This window comes from Protobothrops mucrosquamatus, unplaced genomic scaffold (genome assembly GCF_001527695.2).
Source record: "Protobothrops mucrosquamatus isolate PMUCROS unplaced genomic scaffold, P.Mucros_1.0 scaffold380, whole genome shotgun sequence".
NCBI classification, from domain to species: Eukaryota; Metazoa; Chordata; class Lepidosauria; order Squamata; family Viperidae; genus Protobothrops; species Protobothrops mucrosquamatus.
The window spans coordinates 924339-951902 of NW_015386712.1; the positions used below are offsets into that span (position 1 = coordinate 924339).

Genomic DNA, 27564 nt, shown 5'->3' on the forward strand with positions numbered 1-27564 from the left:
ACGGACAGAGTTCATACAAATAAAGGTCCTTCCAAATTGACATTTTTATTTTTCTTCCAACATGGGGAAGTATATAGTATGTTATATTTTACTGGCCTTGATTCCTGCTCTTGTAACTTCAGATATTTTGATAAACCCGCTGAGAAACATTAAGGTATGTAGCTAAATATATAAGGTCCCCTACTTATTTCCTCAGAATTTTTTTTAGCTTTAAGTAGCAACTGCAAATCCACTCTCTGGATTCTTCAATACTTCTTCAGACTTCTGCCTGCCTGATTTGAGATATCTTCACTTACCAGTAAACTTAATTTGGCTGAAATTCTAAACTTCACAGAAACTACTTCTCTATGAAATTTCATGCCCTGGGCTAGCTGGCTCAGACATGCTGCATTTGGATACGAAGCAGGCAAAGTTATGCTGGTTGATTTGAAGCCTGTAAGGGGTTTTGGTCCCTCACTCTGCCTGTCAGCAGCTCCTGTGACTTCTTTTATGAGCTGCTGATAGGTACCCTGAGGGGGACCGTATTGGATCCAAACTTGATTTATCTTCTATCTGCTGTATATTATGTTGTACATTTCATTTTTATAAAAATAATAATATTTTTTTAAAAAACCACTGAATTAATAAATAATGAATCAAATATAGCAAGGAGTACTTCCGTCAATTTGTATGTGATGGAGGGGTGTTTGAAACAGATGCATAGTGGTACATACATATATACATACATACATACATACATACATATATGAGAGAGCTATCCACTACATCTTTGTTTACCTAACTTACCTAAAATTGAACTTAGGCAACTCCACAGACATGGGAAGGAATATGAAATAATCTTGGTACTCTGTGCCTCTGAGGAACAATAGAACAACTCTATTAAGGAAAGATATTTATTATAGTTAGTATGATTATTTATGGCATATTTTCCAGATATTTATTTTTTTTCTGTTCATGTATTTAATGTTTCCAGACTAGACAGGTTGGTAAGCTGGTGGGGATTTGTTTGGTAAGAACTCAGCTAAGGTTAGGCCTGCTGATTATTATGGGAGCTCTCATTTATTGTGATGCTCTCGCTTAAAATGAAAAGAAAGGTGGAATAACATACAGCTACCATGCAGCATATTTGGTAAGATATAGCATCTGTTGTTTGGCAATAACTAATTCTCCCCCCCCCTCTATTTGTAGAAAAGAAGTGCCACTGACGTGGTAAGTAACCTTTCATTTAGAATGCTGGTCATTAAGTTTCCATGCCACATGAAATTTTATAAATATTTTCTCTTAGTCAAATGCCTCTTCATTGCTGGGCTTAAAGAAATCATTTACTCAGCTTGAAAGTTATATCGATTTGTTCAGAAATCAATCCTCTTGTGTTCAGGGATGTTTTAATTCTGAGCAAATGGCGTATTTCATTCACTCTTGCAAAGTACCCATCATGTGCATGTGTGTGAAGGCCTCATCACCGACATTTATGAAGGAGACTACCTCGGTCATGGATTCAGGGGTTTACAAATATCTGTTTGTGTTCCCTTTACAGAAAGAAAATAAAATGCTTTAGAAGTTTTTCTTGTATTCTGCCCCATAACAATCCATAATACAAGACTTGGCCTGTGAGGATCAGAGATCAAAATCTGACTCAGAGATCAAAATCTGACCCACAGATCTCCCTTCATATCATTTTCTGGATATTTCTTGTATTGTGAATATGCTGAACATATATTTGGGCTTTTGGAATTCATTTAAAAAAAAAATAGGAATGGAACCAGAAAATGAACGGGGTCAAGTGCAATTTAAGTAACATTTTGTAAGTAAATAAAACATTAATTAAATGTAATTAGCATTAAAATAAATGACCTCCAAGGTCCCTTCCAACTTTATTATTATTATCTCATAACGTGAGGTATTGAAAGATCTTTTTGCTACCTCAAATAAAGTGTTTAAAATAAAGATAAAACATCAGCAGTATATTTCTTTATAACCATGTGACTTTTTTATTCTCTAGCACACCCAAGGCGTAGAAATCTACTGGGTGAAAATTGACTGCAGTGTTACTTCCAGGTTTTCCCGTAATGTCATCACTAGTCGAGCTGTCAATCGTGCCAATGTGTCCAAGGAAGCTCGCTTTGATGTGGAGCTTCCCAAAACAGCCTTTATTTCTAACTTTACCTTGTATGTACATTATTTTCTTATTTCTCTATGCTTTGGAGATTAGTCTAGCAATAATTAAGCCATTCAGATGCTGTTAATTTACCATGAATCATAGAGCTGCACTTGTAGATGTCAAAATATGTGCTCAAAATAGGAAACCTAAAACTAAGGTCTCCCTCACAACCTCTCCGTTCTCACCAGTCTAGATAACTGATTTCATTACAGCATTATTCTTACCTTCATCCTTTTTAGTGTTCATCCGAAAGGGGACCATCTCTTACATAAGCTCCTCTGAACTAGACTTGCTCCCTGGGTAGAGTTTTTACCAATCTGCTCTGCAATATCCAGAGAAGGTCTTCCTTCATTTTTCTTCATTATGTTTTCAGTCATACAGAGGCAGCATTCTTTCCAGCCCCTGCATTATACCTCTCAAATAGCACCTTTATTTGATGAACTGAAGCAATAATAATAATAATAATAATAATAATAATAATAATAATAATAATAACAACAACAACAATAACAAAACAACAACAACAACATCTCTGCATATATATTCAGATATCTGATGTATCCTTCAATAGGACAATTGATGGTGTGACTTATCCTGGAATCATAAAGGAAAAAGAAGCTGCCCAAAAACAGTATCAAGAAGCAGTTTCAAGGGGTCAGACTGCAGGGCTTGTGAAGTAAGTATGTGAGGATACACTGAATCTGTTTTGTTATCTCATTTCCTGTCCTAAGTATTTATTCAATAAACAGATGCTAAGTATGTGAACAAAGAGCAAATGTAAGTATTAAATGATGGGCTATATTATTCAGCATGTGGATATGTGATCATCCTTTTATGGCTCTCTTGAATCTTATGAATCTTCCTGTGTTTAATATGTGAAGAGCTTCTGGAAGAAAAACAGAGAAATTCAGTGTTTCGGTCAACATTGCGTCATCCAGCAAAGTTACTTTTCAATTGACTTATGAAGAACTGTTGAAGCGAAAGTTTGGGAAATACGAGATGTTCATAAAAGTAAATCCAAAGCAGCTTGTCAATAAATTTGAGGTACGATTAAATGTATTGTGGTTTTATATCCTTTAATAGTTTTTGGAAAAGCTTGTGAGTTTCAGAACTCTTTCTGGGAAGTTTATCTCTCCCATTAATTTAGAGACAAATGTATAAATAACTATGGAATTAATTGTTTTTTTTACAATGCTTTGTTTACAATTTACATTACTGGTATATCTGATTGTTTGCTCGGTCTTGCTAATGTCAAAAAGGTTTTAAATCAATGTTACAGATTGAAGCAAACATCTTTGAGCCTCAAGGCATCAGTGAACTTGAAGTTGAAGGGACATTCCTCAACAATGAACTGCTGCCAGTCGTGAAAAAGTCTTTTTCAAAAAAAAAGGTATGCCTGGAATAGAATCTTGAAGGGTGATTCAGACACAGGTAGTCCTTGCCTAATGACCAGTGGGATGGGCAATGGGGACTGCCAGGAGTTCTGCAGCTAAATGCATTGTGTGGCAATGGGAATCCCAGTCCCAATTACCATTGTTAACTGAGGATTAACTATAGTGAGTTGGAACATGAGGAGTATCTGCCATGATGATGGTCATCACCTTGGATGCAGATTCCCCTGGGTGGAAGTAAGTACAGAAGAAGTCAAATGGATTCATATGCAAGAAGAGAGAATCACAATGGTGACATGCCTTGTGACAATATCCAGAAGAAAAGAAAGAATGACCCCTTGAATACATTCCTTAAAAGTAATCTGTTTGCTTCATGGAACTCAGCTGACAGGTAATTTTGTCCCAGTCAGGGCTTTAAGTGAGACATGGCACAGGACAACCACAATGAAAGATACAGGCACAGAATTATTTGAGGATACTTCACTACATCAGGAATAGGCAATATTTTCCTAGAATAGCTAAAGAACTGCACTTACAAAAAATACGTGGGTCAGAATGAAAAAAATAAGCGGGGCTCAAAAAAGGGGTGAGGCTGAACCCAAATAATAATACTGAATATATTTAAGACTTATCACGTCTAATCTTCACACTTTCAAAGTGTTTCTGCTTTACAGTATTTTTTAAAGTTGAGGGAGATAGCTTATGGCCAAAACCGTGTTTCCCCTTGAAAGTAAACCCTAGGATGAATTTTGGGGGTGGGCTTAATATAAGCCCTACCCCCAAAATAAGCCCGAGGGTGTGCATGGCCAGCACAAGTGGTGGCGAGCATGTGGGGCCCGACGGTGTCCAGCAGCAGCCGCAGCCCACCAGCCCCTTGGAAATGGAGGGAAAGTAGACAAAGCTTCCAGTCTCTGTCAACAGCAACAGCAGACTTGCCCCCAGGGACGGAGTGCTCCGCCACCACCGTTGCTTCCCCTTCTGAGCTGCAAGGCAGCTGTGAGGCAGCTCCTGCCTCATTTAAGCCAGTGGCAAACATGGAGCTTGTTAGGGAGCGGCAGGGCATAGCCCAGGCACGGCCCAGCAGCAGCAGCAAAGCAACAGCAGAATCCCCCTGGGATGGCCTCATCGGCACCCGCTGCAAGCTACTAGTATTTACCAGTAACAGGACTCGGTCTGGGCGCTTAGTGTTACGGATAAATAATGGTAGCTTGCAGCAGGTGCTGGCAAAGCTGTCCCGGGGAGATTCTGCTATTGCTTTGCTGCTGCTGCTGCTGCTGCTGCTGCTGCTGCTGCTGCTGCTGGGCCGCACCTGAGCTATGCCCTGCCACTGCCTCCCAAGCTCCAGCTTTGCCACTGGCTTAAATGAGACAGGTGCTGCCTCAGAGCAGCCTTGCAGCTCTGAGGGGAAGCAGCGATGGTGGCGGAGCGCTCCGTCCCAGGGGGGAAGTCTGCTGTTGATGTTGACAGAGACTGGAACCTTCGCATCTGGGCGGTGGTGGGGCAAGCTCTCCAGCTCTGCGGACACAAAGAAATGCCATCGAGTGAGAAAGCAGGTGCTGGTAATTGTAACCCCTACACTGAAAGTATCCTTAGTGCTTATTTCAGAGCCCAAAAGAAAGTAAGACTGGGTCTTACTTTTAGGGAAACGCAATAGACAGAATGTGCACACAGAGAAACAATAAATCAGTGTCCATTTCCTGTTCTTGCATCTGATGTATAGACAAGATTCAAGTCTGGTCCTTAAAAAAACGTGTGATTCAGTGTTTCATTCCAAGCTGTTTCCTCTTATTTGAATCCATGGACACTCTTCTTGCACAAGTCTTTCTTTTTCAGGTTCTTTGAATCATGATGGCTTTTATATTTATATGCCTTCCTTCATATAGGAAAGTTGTCTTTACAGTACATATAGGTATTGAGCAACATTCCTCTTGAAGCTGTTCTGAGTCCTTTGAGATTGAGACACTAAATAAGCTAAATTAAATTAGTAAAGAGTATTATTATTAAAATGTGTTTTACTGCTGGTACAAAGATTCCATTGTAATCTTTGCCATGTTTTGGGGAGTATCTGTTGGCAACCTATTTTGCCTTGTAGAATTAGACACTGTTGTCATGGTTCCGACAGATGAAACTCTTCAAAGAACTTCGAGGCATTGTTTACCTTAAAGAACCTTTATTTGAGTAGCAACACATCGGCATGTACATAGTCCAAGCCAAAATCTGACTTCCCCTCCCCTAAGCACATAGTATCAAAGCACAATTTTCTCCTCTAACTAACAGTCATAAATCACATTCTCCAATTAGTTTGAAATGCTGGCTTTTCCACCAGTTCTTCATCCCACCATGTCTTATCATCTCTTATTACAAAAAACCCTGGTTCCCACCCTTATATATTATTGTTATGTCTAACTAAACTCCCAAGCACATTCCTCCTCCTTGCCCCCAGTATCATCTAATTCTAACTCTAAGAGTAAAACATAAAATAGAGGAAAATGGCTACATCTCCATATGTTGTCAAAGCAAGAATATTCGATGTTAGCAGCGTTGACATCTGTATTGTCTTCTTCATCACACTAATTCATCACAATTCCTTCTTGCTATGAAAGCTGTTCTTGGCATTTCTAAATGAAATCTCAGTATTCAGTCCTTGTCTTCATCAAAATATGCCACGGTGTCTATTTTAATAGAATGCAGGGAATTATGTATCACTTGTGCCTATATAATATCTTCATATCTTAAACATATTACATTGCCGAAGTGAAAGAGGATAGTTTTATAAGATTTTAAATATATACATATGTACCGGTATTTGGATTCCAACACATGATGTGCTTCACATTGGTTTGGTCTTATACTGGTATTCCTTGACTTACAACAGTTCATTTAGTGACCATTCAAAGTTACAACAGCACTGAAAAAAGTGACTTATGACCGTTTTTCACAGTTACGACTTTTGCAGTATCCCCATGATCACGTGACCAAAATTCAGACTCTTGGCAGCTGGTTCATATTTATGACCATTGCTGTGTCCCAAGGTCATGTAATCACTTTTTGTGACCTCCTGACAAGCAAAGTCAATGGAGAAACAAGATTCACTTAACAACTGTGGCAAGAAAGGTCATAAAATGAGGCAAAACTCACTTAACAAATGTCTCACTTAACAACATAAATTTTGGGCTTAATAATGGTCATAAGTCAAGGACAACTCATCTTTGTCTTTTATGGGTAAATTGTACTGGAAGTTGCAAACATTATTTCTTCTTCCCAGTATTACTTTGTTAGTATAGCATAGGGAATCATGCTTTTGATCATTTGCATTAGATTCTGGTTTTCCTCTCTGCCACATCACTTTGTTGTGGGATATTGGGAACTATTTTGTCATGTTTTATCCTCTGTCCTCTCAGCTATTTCTCAACTTCCTTTCCCGTGTTTTTACTCCCACTATCAGTATGTAAAGTGTGCAGTGCCTTAGGCTTTCTTCCAGATACATTACTCATTCTTGCAAAGCATATTCTTTTTACTTTTTACTTTTCCAAGGCTGCTTCTTTGCTCTTTGTGAAGGTAAGTTAATATTTTGGGAAAGTGCTGGATGTTAGATAATGAAAACCTTCCCCTATATTTTAGCTTTCCAAGTTCCTGAAAAGAATTCCTACCAATGAACAGATAATGCATTTGGAAGTTTAAGTCATTAGTTACATTGGCTAATATAGTTCCATTGTTTAATGTGGCATCATAGACGCTTGAGAAGTCAAGCTGCAGTGCTGAATAGTTTCTGAAGTCTAGTCCACATTTCTTTTCTCAGTATAATCTAGTAAGGGATCACTTGTTATTACAGAAGGGTGATCCATGGCTCTTTTCTTGCTTCTTTCCTGTTTCTTTTGGCCTTGGTTCTTCCAGAATGTGAAGCACCACAGCAGCATTTTATTAGAAAGAAGACTTTTCTATAGTTTCCATCATAGAGCAGTTCAATCACGTCAGATCTCCCTGTTGGATTGCTCATGGCCTTTCTGCCTGCTTTGCAGATTGACAAACTCTTTTGTTCCTAAATATAAGTTACTCTCTGCTCTTTCCCAACAGAACACTCTTGGGGGGGGTATAAATAGTATATGCTCAGTGCAGGATCATATGCAGTGATGAAGTCAGTGGCTTCAAAATGGTGGGCAACAATCAGACAGTCAAGGCCCTCCTGCTTTTGACTTGGTTTTGTAGAAAAAAATCTGGAAGTTAGTATGAACGAAAACCCAATAGGTTCTTTACTGAAGAACATAAAACAATGCCTAACAGTTGTGAAAGGAAAAACATATTGAGAATTCTTTTATAAGTGGTTTATATCAATTATATATTAGATTTGAGCTTGCTAACAAATACTTTTTGTTGCCATTGACCTTCAGTAGGAAATGGGGCCAGTTCATGGTTAGCACACATTTCTTCATATAAACGGAATATGGGAACTAAAAGAGGAACTGACCCTTGCTGATGGGTAAAACTTCTGCAATGACACATGTAGGAATGGTGGTGAGGAAAGTAGTGGTTAGAACAAGGACACGGAGGAACAGGAAACTGGCTCAGTAACCAGGGCAACAGAACAAGAACAGGGAACTAACCCAGTGGTCAGTTCCAGGAAAAGAAAACTAGCAAAGGTGCAGCCCAGAAAGTCATGTGTTGATAGTTTTAACAATAAAAGGGAAATGGGGTGGTTGTTGGGTGGTTCCAGAAGTCAGGGGTGGGCACAGTATTAAGGTATAAAGCCTGCCTCAGAGATGAGGGCATTGCCATTTGGCCATTAAGCTGTCATGCTTAATGACTGCTTGTGCATTTGGCCCTCATTGCAATAGGTTTGAATGTAAGCACTGTACTGAATGTCTGTTTCAAATTCAAATAAACCTCTGGATCCTAAAGTGAGACTTTTGTTGTGTGTTGCGTCTTGTTTCATTTGAACAAGTTTTTCCCCTGACACAGCCTAGAACTGGTATGGTGCATCCAGCATTACGGAAAATGTAATGAATAAAATCAATAAAAAAGGAGGAACTAAAAGTAATAAATATCATCATGCAAATATGACAAATGAATGAATAAATGAATGAATGAATGAATGAATGAAATAATCCTGAGTGTGTAAATGTAACCCGTAAGAGGCAATGCAGAGTAAGATATGCAGAGTAAGTCTTCTTAGACAAGAAAAGGAGATAAAAACGCAAATGTTCCACTGCTAGCTTTTCTTGCATTTATTGTTCCTACAAATGCAGAGAGCTTGTACATACAATGTGGGATCTTCCAATATTTAATAATTCAAAATATACCACAGCTGAAGTTTGAAAGCAACTCGTGGCTCATCCCATTCTAAATATTCCTCTAAAAAATTCCCAAGGCTTCCTTCCTCAGAAATTTTACATGTATAAAATAGCTACTAGTTACAAGCTGTTTATTACTTCAAGTATTGAAAATTTTAGTTGTTGTAATAAGTATACCCATGCACTACTTATAAGCTTGTGGTAGGCCTCTAGTTCACTATTATAAAGCATGAACACAGGACAGGATAGGCTTCTAGATTGATAAAGCGTGTTTGGAAGTAATATTTGAATATAAATTGCAGAAGATGTACTGAGAAATATTATGGTTCATTATCCTGGATTGTTGAATGAAAGCAAAACTTCTGCAGAATGTGCTCTCTTCATTTGCTGAAATCTAAGATGAAGAATTCTTCTTTTTAAAGGCCCATGTATCATTCAGTCCTACTATTGAACAACAACGAACCTGTGACAATTGTACAACTACTCTGCTACAAGGAGATTTTGTCATTAAGTATGATGTGAACAGAGATTCTCCTAATAATTTACAGGTAAAACCTAGTTGTCTGACATTTAAACTAATATACCAATACAAAAACAAAAACAAACAAAAGACCCTACCACAAATTAATACAATCTTTATTAACATTTTTAGGTAGTAAATGGATACTTTGTACACTTTTTTGCACCAAAAAACCTTGAACGTTTGCCTAAGAATGTTGCCTTTGTAATAGATGTCAGTGGTTCCATGTCTGGACAGAAAATTCAGCAAGTAAGTGAACAACACAAATTCTTGTAACATCACTAGAAGGATGATAAATTGTACAGGAGATAAAATCAGGTCCTACAATCTTTTACTCCAAGTTATTTCTGTCTTGCAAGATTTACACATATAGTAAAATATGTAGCATAGTAAACTTGAAATTATTTAATAATGTAATTGAACTCTACTGCTTCATCCTTAACTTTTAGCTAATCCTTCTTTTTGATGTGGTGATTTAGGCCAGGGGTCCCTGGCTACGGCCTGTTCGGAACGGGTCTATGCAGGTGGTGGGCGAGTGTGTACATGTGCGTGAAGCTCTACTCTCCCGAGCATTGGGTGCTTGCGCTTATGCATGAAGCTCCACTCACTTCAGCGGCAACCACTTCTGCTCGCACACAAAGCTCCACTCATACAAATAGGAGCTGTGCGTGTTTGTACGTGCGCACCTGCCACTCACACAGAACCATCACCTCTCCCCCCCACCCCCACCCGACCGCCAAGCCGGAAAGGTTGGGGATTGCTGATTTAGGCCATATATTTATTTAGCTCCAAAGTCATACAGAACATTCTTCCAGCTGGCTCCTGAGGGAATAAAACACTTTAGCATTAGAATGAAATGTGGGTTATTGGCAACCTTGAACATTACATTGCCAGCTTCTTTATTCAGCTTTACAACTAGGGTGAGGACCCAAAATGGTGAATTTGAATATAAGAGGACCTTCTTTGAGGAAGCAGTTTAATTTTGAAACAATCAGTTTGCACTTAAGCAAATGAATCAGTCTGTTCATGAACTATGTCAAGAGTCAGCAAATTATTAAAAATAGATAAAAATCTAAAATAATAGTAATAATTTTTTAAAAGACCAACATATGAAATTATCATTGTTAAAAAAACTTAGCTATCTCTCTAGTAAGATTTCATGTTATCTCAAACATCCTACAATTTCATGGGAGAAAGGCAAAATCTCACATAAATCGGGAAAGACTTAGCCAATTTGTATTTATGAAAAATACATATTAAATTTAATGTTGATGCTTCAGGGATGATAATGTGGAGCCTGACTGCTGCACAATATTACTGACCATGGTTAGGAGATAAGGGAGTGTTGCCTCAGTGTGGAGATCTACCTTTCGTAAAAAGAAGCATGATTTCTTTTTCCCTCAGTAAATATTTGTCCTTAAAGGATGTAGTCTTGGGTTAAATAGTTGAAGACCTTGAGCAAACAAATATCATCAAATATCTGTCAGCAGCATATAATGTGGGTGGCAATAGCAGGACATGGGCATAACATCTGGACTTAGGAGCTGATAGCTTCTGCTCTCTAACAATTTAACTTATCATCTAACTACTTAAAGAGATAAACTCCTATCAAATAAAATATTGATTACTGGCAATAGGGAACTACATTGTTTTCAATTGGCTAATAAACTATAACTGGGAAGAAAAGATCATAGCACTGTAATGTGCTAGTATAGAGAGCCCACTGGGTTGAAAGGAACACAGATTGGAGTAAGTATGGAGCAGAAATCCTTTGTTGAGAGTTGAGAAATCCCTCAAATACAAAAGAATTTGTTCCATTTTATTAGATTTTTTTAAAATAATTCTAGGCAAAGGAAGCCTTGTCAAAAATAGTGGAAGACTTAAAAGAGGAAGATCACTTCAATATCGTCCTGTTTGAATCTTCAGTTTCAACATGGAAAGATAACTTAATTCAAGCTACTCCGGAGAATGTGAACCAATCAAAGGAATTTATTAGCCAAATAAGGTCGTGGGGAGGTAAGTAGAAAAAAAAGAAAAGTTAAAGTTAAATTGCTATATTAGAATAAGGTTAAAATAAAATGGCTATATTAAAAAAAACAGTACATTGAAAATTTTTGAATCTCCATTTTCATATGCTGAAAAATTTGAATCTCTGCTTTTACGTTGTAGCAACAAATTTTAATGGTGGTTTACTGACTGGCATTGAAATGCTGAATAAAGCTCATGAAGATAAAATTGTACCTGAAAGAAGTGCCTCTTTAGTTATTATGTTATCTGATGGGGAGGCCAATGTAGGTAAGTAGCTGAATGACCAATGAATATGGGAATAAGACCGCTATTCAGTCTCCTTGTTTTCACATAGTCTTCTCCATTCTATATATATCACAACTCCTGGTGATCATGTGTCACCTTTATACCTTTGTGCTGTTACAGAGGACTGGGAAGGAAGATGATTTATGTTCTTGCATCTCACAAGAGTATCCAAACCTGTTTCTCAGCTTTTGAGATTTGGGAGGCACTTACTGGCCAGTTAGAATCATGGACTCCCAAGAAATTTCTTTTGGCAGAAATAATCTAGTTCCACCTCCTATGAAGAACTTGTCTCTGTGTTACTTGGTAGTTCCCTCCCTACCTCCAAAGAATAAAAATTAATATTCTTTGTGAGAGGCACTACAGAAGTCCTGGGAGAAGCTCCCAGAAATTCTCCCAAATGACTGCTAAATTCCTGAAGCTGTTGTTGATTGTTTGTCTATCACTAGTTTCAAACTATTTTGGAATGGGGTAGGGGGGCTATAATACAATAAATCCAGGGGTTTTTTTTGTCATAGAACACCCAGAAAGGAGTTCCGGCACCCTTTTTGGATGGAACCTTATAGGGTAGGCAAGGCAGGTTGTATAATGTGTGTGAGTTCCGGCACCTTTTTTTTTTTTTTTTTTTTTTACAAAAAAAGCACTGAATACATCTAATAAATAACAACAGTTTTTCCCAAGGAAAAGGCAGTGAAGAAGGAAAAAAGGAATCAGATTATAACATTACTCATTCTTTTCCAACCCATTAGGAGGAGAGTTTGAAGCTGAAAGTATTAGAGCCCTATTTTTAAGTTACAGGATTGCTCTGCCCAAAAAGGTTTTCCCCACAAACTTGTTTCAGATAATTGTATTATTTAATTATGTTTTGTGATCCTTTCTGTGCAGGTGTATCAAATCCCAGAGATATTCAAGAAAATGCTAAGAATGCAACTAAAGGGAAATATCCTATATACAGTCTTGGGTTTGGTTATGACGTTGACTATGCATTCTTAGAGAGATTATCAACAGAAAACAATGGTGTGGCTCGCCGCATCTTTACAGACTCAGATGCAGCCTTACAACTACAGGTAGAAGAATAAGCATATGAAAGGTTGATATTTATATTTATGATGAAATATTTCTGTGGCACAGAAAGGCCACTGAATACAAGATATGATAACAACACTACCCTTACTTTGATTCAGACCTGAAAGAAAAAACATATGTGTTCTCCTCTCCTCCCATTTATCCCAATTTCCTATGTTTACCATCTGAAAACTGCAGAAATTATATCCCAGATGAAGTTTGGTAGCAGCTTCTATTGGCCATAAAATGTATTGATTCTCCAACAGAGCAGCATGGTGACCTAGCAGTGAAGATGCTTACCTCCCACTCGGAAAGTTTAGAGTTCATTCCTAGGTAGCAGCAGATGTTTCTCTTTTAGGGCCCAAAGAAAAATATCTGCTGCAAATTCCATGGAGGTGTCAGGAAGGACTTCCAGCCAGTAAATGCTCAGCTCTATCTAGTCACCCTGACTCTACTACAAACCAAAAGACTGCAGAGTCATAAAAAGAAAAAAAACCCGATTCTACAACAACAAAAAAGCAGTTTGTGTATATCATGGCTGCCAAAAGTTAGACATTTGTGCCATTTCCTCTCAGAGCTCTGAATCTGTCACTGAGACATGATCTGCTGCCAGCAAGCATTCTGGTCCACAATGTTCAAAGATGTGCCTTTGGCCCAATTCTTAGCCCAGATGACACTGAAAGACAAAATTAAAAAAATACAATTCAGCTTTCTCCAACCTGTGCCCACAGTGTATATTAAGATTATATTTTTGTTACCATTCCTGTCTCCCATTGCTTTATTTCTCAAGAAGACTGGTTAGACAAGATAGGAATAACTGCTAGATTTTTTGTTCTATTTGATATATAATTTTCTTATCAAGCACAGAAAGGTCTCTGATTACTTTTTTCAGTTATAAGAGGCCATGGAGAAAATGGTATCTCATCCCATCCTCAAGCAGAGGTGTATAGCATCCAAAAGTAGCCAAGAGAGATTAGCATATATGTCCCTCTCACACTGTGGTGAAGAATCAACCAAGAATATGTTTATATACCATGAAACATAGAGTGAGAAAATATAGGAATCCATTGTTAATAATAAGTTTCATCATCCCATCAATTAGTTTTCTAAAGAGGCCATCTCACTCTACTTAACAGGTAAGGCATCACAGGGACCAACCAGGTGCATATTTTTCTTTAGTTCTTGACTAGATCCTGATCCCAGACACCATTTTTTCTTTGTTTCTGGCCTGTTGCAAAAGAATCAGCACATCCCACTGGGATGAAACTTTATCCTTCTCGGGCAACTAACTACTATTATTTCATTCCATATCATACTCCATATTTTCCTGGCAAAAATTAATAAGTGAGAGGTTGGGGAAAGAAATCTAGAAAAAGTAGTTTATTTAAATCTGTGTCCAATTTAAAAAGTCAGTTTCTTCCTTTGAAAAAGCTGCTCACATCAGGAAAATTTATCTCATGAGAGTCTACATCAGGGAATATATATGATGAATGAAAGTGGACCTTTTTATTTTACAAATGGATTGTCTAGCAATCAATGGTTTTGCAAAATAGGAAAAGGTGTCGAGAAATGCTTTGTGTTGGTAAAAGTTGTGAATGAAAAGAATTGCACATTTTTCCATGATTAAAAAAATTAAAATTCATCAGACTTGAAAATGGTTTTATTAACATGTACAGTAAAATAGTTCTAATTTTTGTACTGCACATGTGTAATGTCATTGCTACATCTAAACTCACTTTTCCATATCTATACAAAATGGTAGATGTGAAAAAAGGGATAGAGTTTTAAAGAATTAAAACTTTCAAAGAGAGTTCTGTTTTCCAGAGTACTTTTCCAAGCAAAGGGTAGTGTAGAAAAGTAGTGTGGTTAAAAAAGCAACCTCTAATTTCTAATATTTTGATTTTAAGAATAAATATCCTTTTAGTGTTACAGTTTTTAATCACCCAATATCTATTTTGTTCCCAGGGTTTTTATGATGAAGTGGCCAATCCTTTGCTTACTGAAGTGGAGTTAGGCTATAAAGAAAATGCCATTGCAGATTTGACTCAAAATAGTTTTAAACATTATTATGATGGCTCTGAAATAGTTGTGGCTGGACGAATTACAGACAATGACCTGAACAGTATCACAGCAGAAGTAAAGGCTCAAGGGGTAAGTTAATCAGTTCCAGAAACATAATTCTGTAAACACTGCTGAGAAAGTAGGTATTCCAGGGGAAATTATTAAATAATTTACCCGCCTTTATTGATGATCTGGAAGATAGAACTAATTGTGTAAAATTTGATTTTGGAGATGGTCTCTATTTATATTGCTTCTAGAGATAGGAAAGCCATTCAGATTACTGATATATTGGCTAATTGTTTCACTTAGTAGCTAGCCAAACTGAAGTTAAACTTCCAAGCCATATCCATCCTTCCACATTTCAACATAGTTTCACCTGTCATAAGACTCCCACAGAAGCATTTTCAGCCAGTGAGGCATCATGGGAGGCATCCATATTATTACTAGTTTACATGGCTGAATGTGGTCATGTTGAGCTGGGTGACTCAATGCAAGATATTAGAAGGGACTGATGGCACCTTTTCCTTCTAACATTATTGAAAGGCACAATTTTTTCTGAGATGCAGCACACTTCATCAGATGCATTGAGTGGCTAGGCTGGTGTGAGATTTAAATTGAGATTTGGCAAGCAGGGTAATACAGGTATGTATGTATGTATGCATTTTATTTAAAAATAGTTATATAGTGATTATATAGCCACTCAACTTGTACCAAATTCTGGGCAGCTCACAACTAAGAGATAAAACCACATTTGTGTACAATGAAAATATAAAAACTAAAAATATAGTTTACTTGTGAGAAGTACTGGTATTTTCTTGGTTAATAATTGTAATGTGTTAGAAACCCATGGGGTTTGTTGAGACCTTTAAAGACTGCCTGAATTTTTTTGATATATGTGAGTTCAGCCATCTGTTGCTCAATCTGCATAAACATAGAAAAAAACACCTGTATAAAAGTGTAGTGCTGAAAAATTATAGTGGAATTATAAACACAATCCTTTTCTTTCTTGTAGGCACTAAATGAGGTGACATATACTGAACAAGCTGATGTTGAGGAAACAAACAAAGCTTTCGAAGAGCAACAATACATATTTGGAGAATATATTGAGAAATTCTGGGCTTATCTCACCATTCAACAACTTCTAGAAGCACGGTACTGTAGGGCTTTTCCAACAGATTTATTATTTCTAGTTACCCAGGAGAAGTTCATGAGGACTGGTAGAATCAATCACTTTCTATTCCTTTCCTGAGAAAGATTATACTTTAGGGTTAAGGTTAATAGTTTCTGTTTTAAAAATAAATTTAAAATCCAGTGAAAAGAGAAAGTAAATTTAGTTTCATTCAATAAAGCCTGGAATTGACTAGTAGCTATTCATCATTTTTGGCCTGGAATTGATCTGATCTTTTGGCCCAAGTGAAATTGCTTCAGTTAATGCAAGGTAATTATTGCAGGTCTTCTAATTTCACATTAGACTTTGATAAGTTTAGTTTTAACTCCCAGTCATTTCTTTCTTTTTTCAGGAGACAAGTCTTTTGTTGCCAAAGTATTCATGAGGCTCATATCCTACTTATTTTATTATTTAGAACAATTTACCATATATTTTTGCATTACAGGGTGGAAAAATACTGAATAATTACTATTATCATGCTTAAAACATTTTCTAAATGCTTCTCCAATGTCCTTGCTTTTAGTTCTGTTGCACAGGGAGATGAAAAGGAAAACATTACTGCTAAAGCCCTGGAGTTGTCTCTGAAATATAAGTTTGTGACTCCCTTAACGTCCATGATTGTCACAAAGCCAGAAGACAATGAAGAAAGGGAAGCAGTTGCTGACAAACCTATAGAAGGTACAGATATTGTCATAAGGACCTTACTCTATCTGGCTTTTAGTGGTTTGGGATGAGTATTCCTAATATTCACAGTTGAACGAGTCAAGAATATCCTGGAGCAACAGGTAGTATACTTTCCCCTTAGATCAGAATAGGAAAGTGTGAATTCTATGGTGTGTGCTTTTCAGCAGCATCTGCCAACAGGCCAAGAGGGATCAGATTGATGTCAGCAGCATCATGGCATTGCAGCACAAGCTCCACCACTTTTCCACATGCATTGTGATATTACATGTATTCTCCAAAGGAGAAGAATGTGAGAAGAACAATCTCACAATATGGCCTTTCTCATATTCTTTTGTTATTTTTTACATTTTAACTTAAATATTTTAAAAATTAAAAAAAAACTATAAAAGAGATTCAAAAGCAATGGCTTGCTAAAGCAGTATTCCCCAACCTTGGATCTTTAAGATGTGTGGATTTCAACTCCCAAAATTCACCAGCCTATTGCTGTGATTAAGAAACACGCACTAGAGCGAGGGTGTCCAACCCTGGCAATTTTATGACCTGTGGATATTATGATTGGCCTGGAAATTCTGGGAGTTGAAGTCCACTGGTCTAAAAGTGGCCAAGTTTGGAAACCTCAGCTCTAGAGCCATAAAAGGTTCAACTAAATTTACCTGTTAACCTCACCAGAGTTGTTCTTACAGCAGATCCCTTCCCTCTCAAAAGCCTTATAGTTTTTGTCATGTGGTATCATGAAGCCCCCCCCCTTAAATGAAATAATTGCAATCTGAAATGTATCATTCCTATCAAAAGAAGATTATCACTGAAAGGATTAAAGGAAATAAAAGTCTTGATGCTGCTGCTTTGCTAACTAGCTCCGTGTCATGAATCGATGGAGGAAGGGGAAGGGAATAATTATGTGTATAAACTATGTTTTGTAATATGTATAATTAGAGATGATTTGGTCAAGCCCTTTTAAAAGGAAGTGGCTGTTGATATTGTGTGCACCCTCCAGCCTATCCTTATTGTGATAGTCAATTATAATTTTTTGCAGTCAAACTAGTTTGGCATCACAATTAATGTTTCTCTTTCTCTCTCTCCCCCCTCCCTCCTTCTCTCTGTCTTTTATCATCTTTGGAAACAGCTGAAGGTAAACTGAGTTGTAATTCTTTGCCTTTCTTCTAGACGAATATGAGCTTATTATAACATTTTACTTTGAATGATGAGTTCCAGATTTAATTGAAAAGAAGCAAACAAAGCAATAATAAGTCAATGGTGTTTTAAATAAGTTTAGCTCAGATCTCAGATCTTGCCATCCCATTGGTCAGGTTTAATGGAGTGTTATTTTCACAATGGAATATAATTTAAATATACAATGTGCTTTTAAAGGAAGGTATATGCAGTATTTTCCATTAATTAGCTCAGAGCAATTTTCTAAATATGTAACTTAAATTTATTGTACAGCTTAGTTGATTTAAGGAAAGTTTCATTTGAATCTTGCTCACCATGCCTATGCAGATGGGAAATGCCTTACATCCAGGAAGGTCATATTCACATATAATAAAAACAACAACCAAGTATTTAAAGGAATTCTGGACTTTTTGCTCCAGTAGTTCCATGGTAAAAGTAAAATCAGCCACAAGTGAAGTTGAACTGGCATTCTGACTTCAATCTGAAAACTCTGCACAGGTGTTTCATTGTTTTTGTTTAGTTTTTATAGTGATTTCTTCACTCACAGCAGGTTGGTGCTCTTTGCAGAGATTGTTTAGCTCCTGCAGCACTTTCTGGAATGACCATTGTAGTATTGTGGCAATTGTGGCTAAGGAAGGGTTTGGTGCTGCAGTGATATGCAGAGGCTTTTTAAGTGTTAAAGAAAACAAAGAAAGTATCTATTACCACTTTCGACAATGAATGAAGTAATTCCAATCCCTCACTAAATCACAGGTGAATAACCCATTGCCCAAAGTCACAGGTAGTCCTCAAACCTTTTGCTTTCTTTTGGAGAGCCTCCAGGTCTCCTTTTACCATAATTGCCAAGCAGTGAAAAGAAGTGATCTTCCCTTATTTTGAGGCACAAAGTAAATGGAATCTGTGCAAGGTAAACCTTAATTTTGTGTAATTCCTAAAGCACTACAATCAGACCAAGAAAAACAAATCAAAAACAAAAAAATCTCAGTCCATAAACATGCAAGATAGGCGCACAGATTTCATCCCATTGCTTGCTTTAATGAATGTTCCTGTCCTTCCTTCAAATGTTATGTAATCCTTGCCTCCCCCCAAATATTCTCTTTCCCTGCCCCAAATGTGAACCTGGCCTTCAAAGCTAGTATTAAAATGGAGCAGAATGTTAACTGATATACTTACCAGAACAACCACATGTGGAATAAATTGTTTTGTTTTTCTTTTCCTTTATGCAGCAAAGCAGCAGGTGTCCAGCTATCAACCTCCATCTTCCCCTTACTATTATTCTAGTGGTAAGTTTCTTTTTTTAGAGTTCATAAATATCTAGAACACAATCTCAGAGGGTTTGTAACATATATGTTTGTGTCTATATCTATATCTATATCTATATCTATATCTATATCTATATCTATATCTATATCTATATCTATATCTATATCTATATCTATATCTATATCTATAGGGAGTTCAGACAGATCGGTCTGATTGCGGACACCTTGACATTTTCAACTCGGTATGACGTCAAAATGAGAATGTCATAGAGAACGGAACGGCGGGGGTTGATCCCCGTATCTCGTCCGAGTTCAGCGTTGACGCTTTATAAAAATATAGGTTCAAAGAAAAAGACTGTTTCTCATTTCTTAATTTAACCCTCTGATTCTACCTGGTAAAGACCGAAAAAACCCTTCATCAGTTAGCCATACCCTTTTTGTGGGATTCGAACCTGGAAAGTTATACATACTAGGCAGTGATTTAGCCACTAAGCCACAGGTTCTCTTCCCCTCTTTGCCAGCAGAGTCCCTTGACTCTGCTGGCAAAGAGGGGAAGAGAACCTGTGGCTTAGTGGCTAAATCACTGCCTAGTATGTATAACTTTCCACGTTCGAATCCCACAAAAAAGGGTATGGCTAACTGATGAAGGCAAAAAAGCCAGAAATGGTCCATCTTAGTCTCCCAATTTAATTCTTTAATCTTTGTCAGAAAAAGAAACTTGGATATCTATATCTATATCTATACATACAGAGAGGGAGAGCAAGGGAAGGAGAGAGAGAGAGAGAGAGAAAGAGAGAGAGAGAGAGAGAGAGAGAAATATCTAAATTTTTCTGAGGTCCTAGAGCATGAATCCATGAACTAAAAACAACAAAATGGTTTCAGATCCTTCTGTTTGAGACAGAACAGCCAATTGTTGGGTGTGGATTGGAGCATCTCATACTTATCTTAAAATGGGAGGCTCTTCAAAGAATGGATCATGTCTAGTGCAACTATTGCTGCCCGTGAAAGATAAAGGTCTTATTTTTTGCTCAGCTCCATCAATCATCAACTAGAGATGATTATGTAACAAGAAAAGGAAATCAATGTTGGATTAAGGCTAAGGCTCATGTTACTATAATGTTACCCTGAATGTTCTTTCTATTGTAATTTTTGTAACAAAAATTACTAAATAGAAACTCTGCATCTTTCCATACTTTTTATTCTTACATTCCTCTATTTCATTTTAAACAGTGCAGAAATAGAATACAGAAATAAAATGACCCACTGATGGAAGCATGATTTTGGTGTAATTTATTCTTTGCAGTTGATGGAGACCCACACTTTATCATAGCTGTGCCCCAGAAAGAAGATGCCCTTTGTTTCAATATTAATGAGGAGCCAGGGGTAGTGATAAATTTAATAAGAGATCCAGTTACAGGTAAGCCTTTCTTTTCTGAAACAGCAACTGAAACCAAAAAAGATATGGCACTGCTAGATCAGTTCAATGTCTATCTAATTCCATTTGCTTTTTAGAGGTCTGGATAAAGAACAAGCACATCATATAATAGTGTGTAAATTTGAGACTCATTCTCCTAGATTCCATTTTCTTCATAATACCCAGGCTGACTATTAAAGCTTTTTAAATTTGGACTGCTTATTATTTATATGTATTTATTTATTATTTATATAGGCTTTTTACTTTTTTCTTCTGGCATACCCAAATGTTCCATTTCCATACTGTACAATGAACTTTAGCTGCCATTGTCTTGCATATTCATTTAATACTAAAGAAGCTTCTACTGCTCTCTTCACGAGACCTGTTTAAATGTTATGAATCCAGAATGCTTGCCACATAGGAGGTTTATACACTGGAGTCGCCACAATAATCAATGACTGTTAGGGTATAAGATTTCAGACGATATCGTCGTGTCCGTCTATCATCTTCATAATGATGTCATGGAGTCATGTCCTATTCATAGGGGGGAAAAGTTAGGTTATCCTCACTTGAAGTCCCAAACTGATCCAATAATAACCTTTTAACTCGGTAGTTCAGCTATACTAGTATCTGTACCTCCTTCCACAAGGTGTGCTACTCCAAATGTTCATCCATTATACTGTTCCACTCTCTTATAACCACTTATACATTGATTCCATATCATGCTAGTATATCTAAATAATTCACCAATGTTGCTAACATGTGAACAACATACTCAGGGTTGCTCAGGCTTATCAAAGTTTCTGCTATATCCTAAAATTCACTCACCACCAATATATCTCAAGATAGACTATTTACTTTAGTTCTGAGTATATATATACCATTTTGTTAGTTTAGTATAGCTGTTTCTTTATGCCTACTTCTATACTCTGGTTATCATCACCTTGAAAGTACTCTAACAGATGTCGAAAGGTAAGATCACTTCAAGGATGCCATAGTGATTCTTATGCACCAATCTAAGTAACAGATGTAATTTTAAATGATGGAACAAATCCAAATGCAGTAGAAGTAGATATTTTTTATTGAAAAGGCTTCAGAATATTATATATTTTTTCCAGAGCTACCCACACTAATATATATGACTTCTAGAATCTGGAATTACCAATTGCCCTTTGGAAAAACTACTTGCTTATATATAAAACAATATATTATTCTCTGAAGAAATAAATACATAATTATCCCCAATTAGAGGCGATTCAGAAAATTCAGTTATTCTAAGAATAATTTATTATACTAAATATAAGAATAATTCATTACACTAAATATTTCAAGAGAACTTAAAGCGAAATATGGGACCAATGGTTTTCTTGTTGGTACAAACATAATATTATGGTAAGGGAACATGCTATTAATTAAGATTAGGGGAAAAAGAAATAAACATTTCATTTTCATTACAATCAATCCCAGTTTGACAAAAATATACAATATGGAATTCTGCCTCCTGAAAACCAGGAAAAGACATACAGTGGCATCTTGGTACTCAACTGCTTTGAAACTTATCTTATTTGGTAGTCAACGTATTTTGACATGAACATTTTCTGCCGGTACTGATTGTTGGTTTGGTACTCAAGGCATAAGCTAGAACTTATCACTGTCAGCTACATTGCAACTTACTATATTATTGCTTATGGGAAAAATTTGTTTGGTACGCATTGTTTTGGGGATTCATCACAACTCCTGGAACTAATTAACAATGAGTAATGAGGAGTACAATTGTATTTACAAATATGTTACTTATACGCATGCCATACCTTTAACCTCACTTTGGGACTTTAGGCATTACCATTAATGGACAGCTTATTGGAGATAAAAAGAGCATCAATAACGTAAGACCACAGAATACATATTTTGGAAAACTTGGGATTGCAACTATGAATCAGAATGTAAGGCTTGAAATAACAACTCAGAATATCGTCCTTCAAAATGGTATGAAAAGGACAGTATTCAGTTGGCTTGATGAAGTTACCTTACAACAACCCAGGTGAGCTTCACATACACCTAAATTTATAAAAGTGTTATTTTGAAATCAGGGATGGGTGACTTGAAGCTTCTGTAATTTTGCACATCTCTTGGCCTATTGCAAAAGCCTAAGGCAAGATACCAGATCAGACTTCTGACAAGTTATCTTTATTTTGTTGCAGAACGCAATGAGAGAAAAAAGAATGTCAGACAGAATGGATGCTCCCACCCACTGTTTCTATGTCCGCACTGCCTTTGGGCTCTGCTCTTATAATCTCTGTTTGTTTCAACTCTACTAATAATGTATTCCCCCGACAGACTAACCCTGAAAGAAGGTGACCCTCACAAGAAAACAAGTTTGTCCAGGTCTAATATAAACAAAGTGGGGTAGATCTAAATGAATTCGGCTACAGAGAGGGGCACCATGCTATAAATTTATGTGCAGATATGAGGCACGCTTTATAAAAAATAAATTATGCGAACTATTAAACATTCTATAAGGCCCATGAAATATAACCCATTGTTCATAATGCAGCTAGTCCTCAACTTACAATAGTTTGTTTAGTGACCATTCAAAGTTACAACGGCACTGAAAAATGTGACTTATGACTGTTTTTCTACGCTTATGACCACTGCAGCATCCCCATGGTCATGTGATCAAAATTCAGACACTTGGCAACTGACTCATATTTATGATGATTTCAGTGTCCCGGGGTCATGAGATCACTTTTTGCAAACTTCTGACAAGCAAAGTCAATGGGGAAGCCAGATTCACTCAACATTTGTGTTATTAATTTAACAAGTGCAATGATTCATTTAACAACTGTGGCAAGAAAGGTTATAAAATGGGGCAAAATTCACTTAACAAATGTCTCATTTAGCAACATAAAATTTGGGCTCAATTGTGGTTGTAAGTCAAGGACTACCTGTAGGTGAAATATATTTTTGAAACATATATAAAATATATATTTTCAATATATTTCAGATACTTAATATGCTCATGTTCTAGTTATCTAAAAAAAAAAACCAATGTCCCACTGAAATAATTGCTTTGGAGTGTGTTTGTGTGTGTGGGACAATATTTCAAGGAAGAATCTGCTTATGTCACTGAGACTGAGGTGAGAACATCAGAGAAAGGGTGTGGAGTCCATGGCTGGCAAGCTTCTTCTATTACCAATGTTTCTCAACCTTAGCAACTTTGGGATGTGTTGACTTCAACCTTCAAAGTTCCCCAGCCAGAATTCTGCATGTCTTAAAGCTTCCAAGATTGAGAAACACCATTACAGGTAGTCCTCTACTTACAACTACAATTGAGCCTAAAATTTCTGTTGTTAAGAAAGACAGACAACTGAGTTTTGCCCCATTTTATGACTTTTCTTGCCACAGTGGCTAAATGAATGACCACAGTCATTATACATTAGTAACACGGTTGTTAAGTGAATATGGCTTCTCCACTGTCTTTGCTTGTCAGAAGGTTGCAAAAGACACTGCAACCATCATAAATATGAGCCAAGTGTCTGAATTCTGATCATGTGACCACGGAAATGCTACAATGATTGTAAGTGTAAAAATGGTCATAAGTCCCCTTTTTCAGTGCCATTGTAATTTCAGTCACTAAATGATTGATTATAAGTTGAGGACTACCTGTACAGACACCATATACTGTAAGATCCTGCCTAGCTATCCCTTCAGGAAAGCATGACTCTTGAAACAAGTGTTATTTCAAAAGGATCTTTTACTGAGAGAAAGTGATTACAGAGAAGTCAGGCAGAATCTGAAGTTCCCGCGTGAAATGTTAAGCTAAATTTTTTTGTTGTCCAAACTCCACCCCAATGCCCCAGTCCAACAGGAGCCAATCCGCTGGTATGAAGTTGTTGTGAGACCAGAGCCGAAAAGGTGATAACGAGTTGTTCTCTGGCGCCACAACCTTGATAGCAGGCAGGAGTTAGCCAGAAGGAGTCAAGCCAAATGGTCCTGAGAGCCCATTTTCCCCTCCCCAATTCCCATGCAGATACATCAAAGTGAAAGAGTGAAAAGGAGAAACAATGTAGAAACATCCTCAATCCCCAACTCCCTTTCCTCCAGAATGGCAGCATTCTGGTAGGGACCTGTTACATACTTTGATTCATTGATGAAAATGGGCCTTCCAAAAGTGTAGCACATAAACTATATAATAATAATAATAATAATAATAATAATAATAATAATAATAATAATAATAATAATAATAATAATAATAATAATAATAATAATAATAATAATAATAATAATGACTCGATAGGTAGACAAAATGCCAAATCCAGTCTGAACATCTGGCTGACTGTGCGATGATCCATAATAATAATAATAATAATAATAATAATAATAATAATAATAATAATAATAATAATAATAATAATAATAATAAAGTTGGAAGGGACCTCGGAGGTCATCTAGTCCAACCCCCTGCCCAGGCAGGAACCCTACACCATTTCAGACAAACGGCTGTCCAGTCTCTTCTTAAAAACTTCCAGTGTTGGAGCATTCACCGCTTCTGGAGGCAGGTTGTTCCACTGGTTAATTGTTCTAACTGTCAGGAAGTTTCTCCTTAGTTTTAGGTTGCTTCTCTCCTTGATCAGTTTCCACCCATTGCTTCTTGTCCTGCCTTCAGGTGCCTTGGAGAATAGCTTGACTCCCTCTTCTTTATGGCAGCCCCTGAGATATTGGAACACTGCTATCATGTCCCCCCTCGTCCTTCTCTTCGTTAAAGGACTGGTTTCAATTGCAATTGACAAATCTAATCTGATAAGGTGGGGAAGCTGGGCATTGTACAGGATTTTTATGGGCATTTATATTTTTGAAACTGAGCACGGTTGAGGGGCAGAATTGATCGGCTATAGCAAAAGTTAATGCTAGGCGTAATTTAACAACAGTCATGTGCTTACAGATGCCTTCTCCAGAAATGGTTCTCCCCTTGCAACCAATTTCCTAATCTGAATCTCTGCATTACGCATGCTAATAATCACCTTTCCCTGCTTGGTTTCTCTTTTCCCACTTAGTCTGACACTAAAAATTAAACGAAAACGGAGCCTAGAGGTTTCAATGGATAATGGAGCAAAGTTTGTTGTTGTTCTACACCAAGTGTGGAAGAAACATCCACTGCACCGAGATTTCCTGGGATTTTACATGGTGGATAGTCACAGATTATCTGAACAAACCCATGGTTTACTAGGTAACACAAAGATATTATTCTGAGGGATTTTTTCCCCCCACTGCTTTCCTTTCACAAGGCTTGTGGTCTTCTGACATGGTATGAGGTTAAACTCCTAACTGACTTGGCATGAGATTAAACTGGTTTAGCATTGATTTGGCATGAGATTAAGTAGACAGAAATGCTTGCTTTTTACTTTTGTTTCTTTCCAGCAATGCAGTGTTTATTTCTAGATTGTGTCTTCTGCTAGACCTGATTCTGTATAAAAGTTGTTGGGGTTTTAGTGGGTTTTAAAATTATTATTATGAGCAATTTCCAGTTTGGTTTACACCAAGCATATTCCATTCGATCCCTATATCTAGATCAGATCACACCACTTGACATAGGCAGCAATAAATACACCCTGATTTTATTTATTAAACAGAGCAAACATCAAAAACAGTTAATTGGCAGAATAGGGTAAAAGACAAGCAGAAGCAGAGAGAGAGAGAGAGAGAGAGAGAGAGAAATGAACATTAGGTAGAGATAGAAAACAGTTATTGTAGTCAGAAGATGGACAGCATAAAAATTTAATAAATAAAATAAAAAGTAAAATAAATGGAACGGTAATTTATTAACCAAAGACCATTTTTAAATAAAAAAGTACAGAACTTCCCAAATTAACTGGAAACAATTTTCTAGGTAATTAGCACAGACAGTTTCAAATGGTCAGTTAATGTTTTGGTTATCCCACGTTTAATCCTTTAATGTACAGAATAGAGATGAAAAATTGAATCACCAGTTCATTCCTTTTCTTTCCTGGACCTCGAAAGAAACAATTTGGTGGACAAGAATAATGTAGCCAACCATTTTGACCTGGAGCACCTTCCCTTGCTTTTTTCCCTCCCATAATAAAGAAGAAACTTCTCCCTAGTTAGCTGTTTAGAACCAGAACCTTCATTTTCTAGAGCCGTCTTATCTTATCTGTAGCTCTTTATCTCTTCCACATGTACAACACTCATACACGAAGCACAAGCAATTTCCAAAACAGTATTTTGGATCATTCAAACAGGCTTATTTTAAATTTGAGCCTTAGTGTCCCATTGCCAATCCCAGTGGTAGTGTGACCCATGTAAGGCAAGCTCTCTGAAAGCAGAACAGTAATGTATGCAACATTTCTACATAAATAAAAATAGAATAGGGTAGCTATAAAAGTAGATACATCCAACTTATAGCCACAGTTTGCCCTGTCAAATGCAAGAAGTAGCCCTGCTTACGATTTGCTCTTGTATGACTGACAACTATTTAATCAAGTTCATGTTTTGTTCTCAGACAATTGGCAACTGTTTAATAATTACTGTCGCTGCTGTTTATTTTAAGGGCAATTTTTCCACCCAATTGACTTTGATATACTCGAGGTCCACCCTGGATCTGATCCAGAAAAACCAGATGCCACCATGATTGTGAAAAATAACCAGCTGACAGTAACCAGGTAAAGAGAGCCTGACGTTTTAGCTGACGTTGACAGGGTTGCATGAACTGGATGCTCTAAACTCACTGCTTTCTGTGTTCTATTGCAGGGGATGGCAGAAGGATTACACAGCTGATGTCCAGCATGGCACCAATATCCCTTGCTGGTTTATTCACAACAATGGAGACGGCCTTATTGATGGCAATCACACAGACTACATTGTTCCTAGCATATTTTGAAATCAAAAAACCTTCAGAGGTGTGATGATGGTGGTGGTGGTGATGATAATGATGATGATAATGATGATGAAAAAGTCCATGCTATGATAACTGCTTGCGATATCATCTAAAGATTTTGTTGTGTATCTGCGTAACTGAATCTGATATATTCATGGTACAATATGTATATCTC

General features: G+C 37.0%; 1 protein-coding gene across 1 annotated transcript; it reads left to right on the forward strand.

The window, feature by feature from the left end:
- Window positions 1–61: 61 nt before the first annotated feature.
- On the forward strand, window positions 62–27564 carry LOC107287363 (inter-alpha-trypsin inhibitor heavy chain H3). The gene is made up of 21 exons (XM_015815868.1): window positions 62–154; window positions 1189–1209; window positions 2003–2169; window positions 2733–2837; window positions 3043–3205; window positions 3441–3551; window positions 9263–9388; window positions 9493–9609; window positions 11208–11376; window positions 11530–11655; window positions 12556–12737; window positions 14701–14886; window positions 15809–15948; window positions 16488–16653; window positions 16780–16797; window positions 19050–19101; window positions 20384–20497; window positions 22331–22535; window positions 25552–25724; window positions 27063–27174; window positions 27263–27564. The coding sequence occupies exons 1-21, from the start codon at window positions 62–64 to the stop codon at window positions 27390–27392; spliced, it is 2676 nt and encodes an 891-aa protein (XP_015671354.1). The 3' UTR covers window positions 27393–27564.

Excerpts from the sequence above, each read along its gene's own strand:
- LOC107287363 (XM_015815868.1), top strand. The coding sequence starts at position 62 with ATGGGGAAGTATATAGTATGTTATATTTTACTGGCCTTGATTCCTGCT. Across the intron at positions 11,656-12,555 it reads TGATGGGGAGGCCAATGTAG|GTGTATCAAATCCCAGAGAT; the intron begins GTAAGTAGCTGA and ends CTTTCTGTGCAG. Across the intron at positions 12,738-14,700 it reads ATGCAGCCTTACAACTACAG|GGTTTTTATGATGAAGTGGC; the intron begins GTAGAAGAATAA and ends TTTTGTTCCCAG.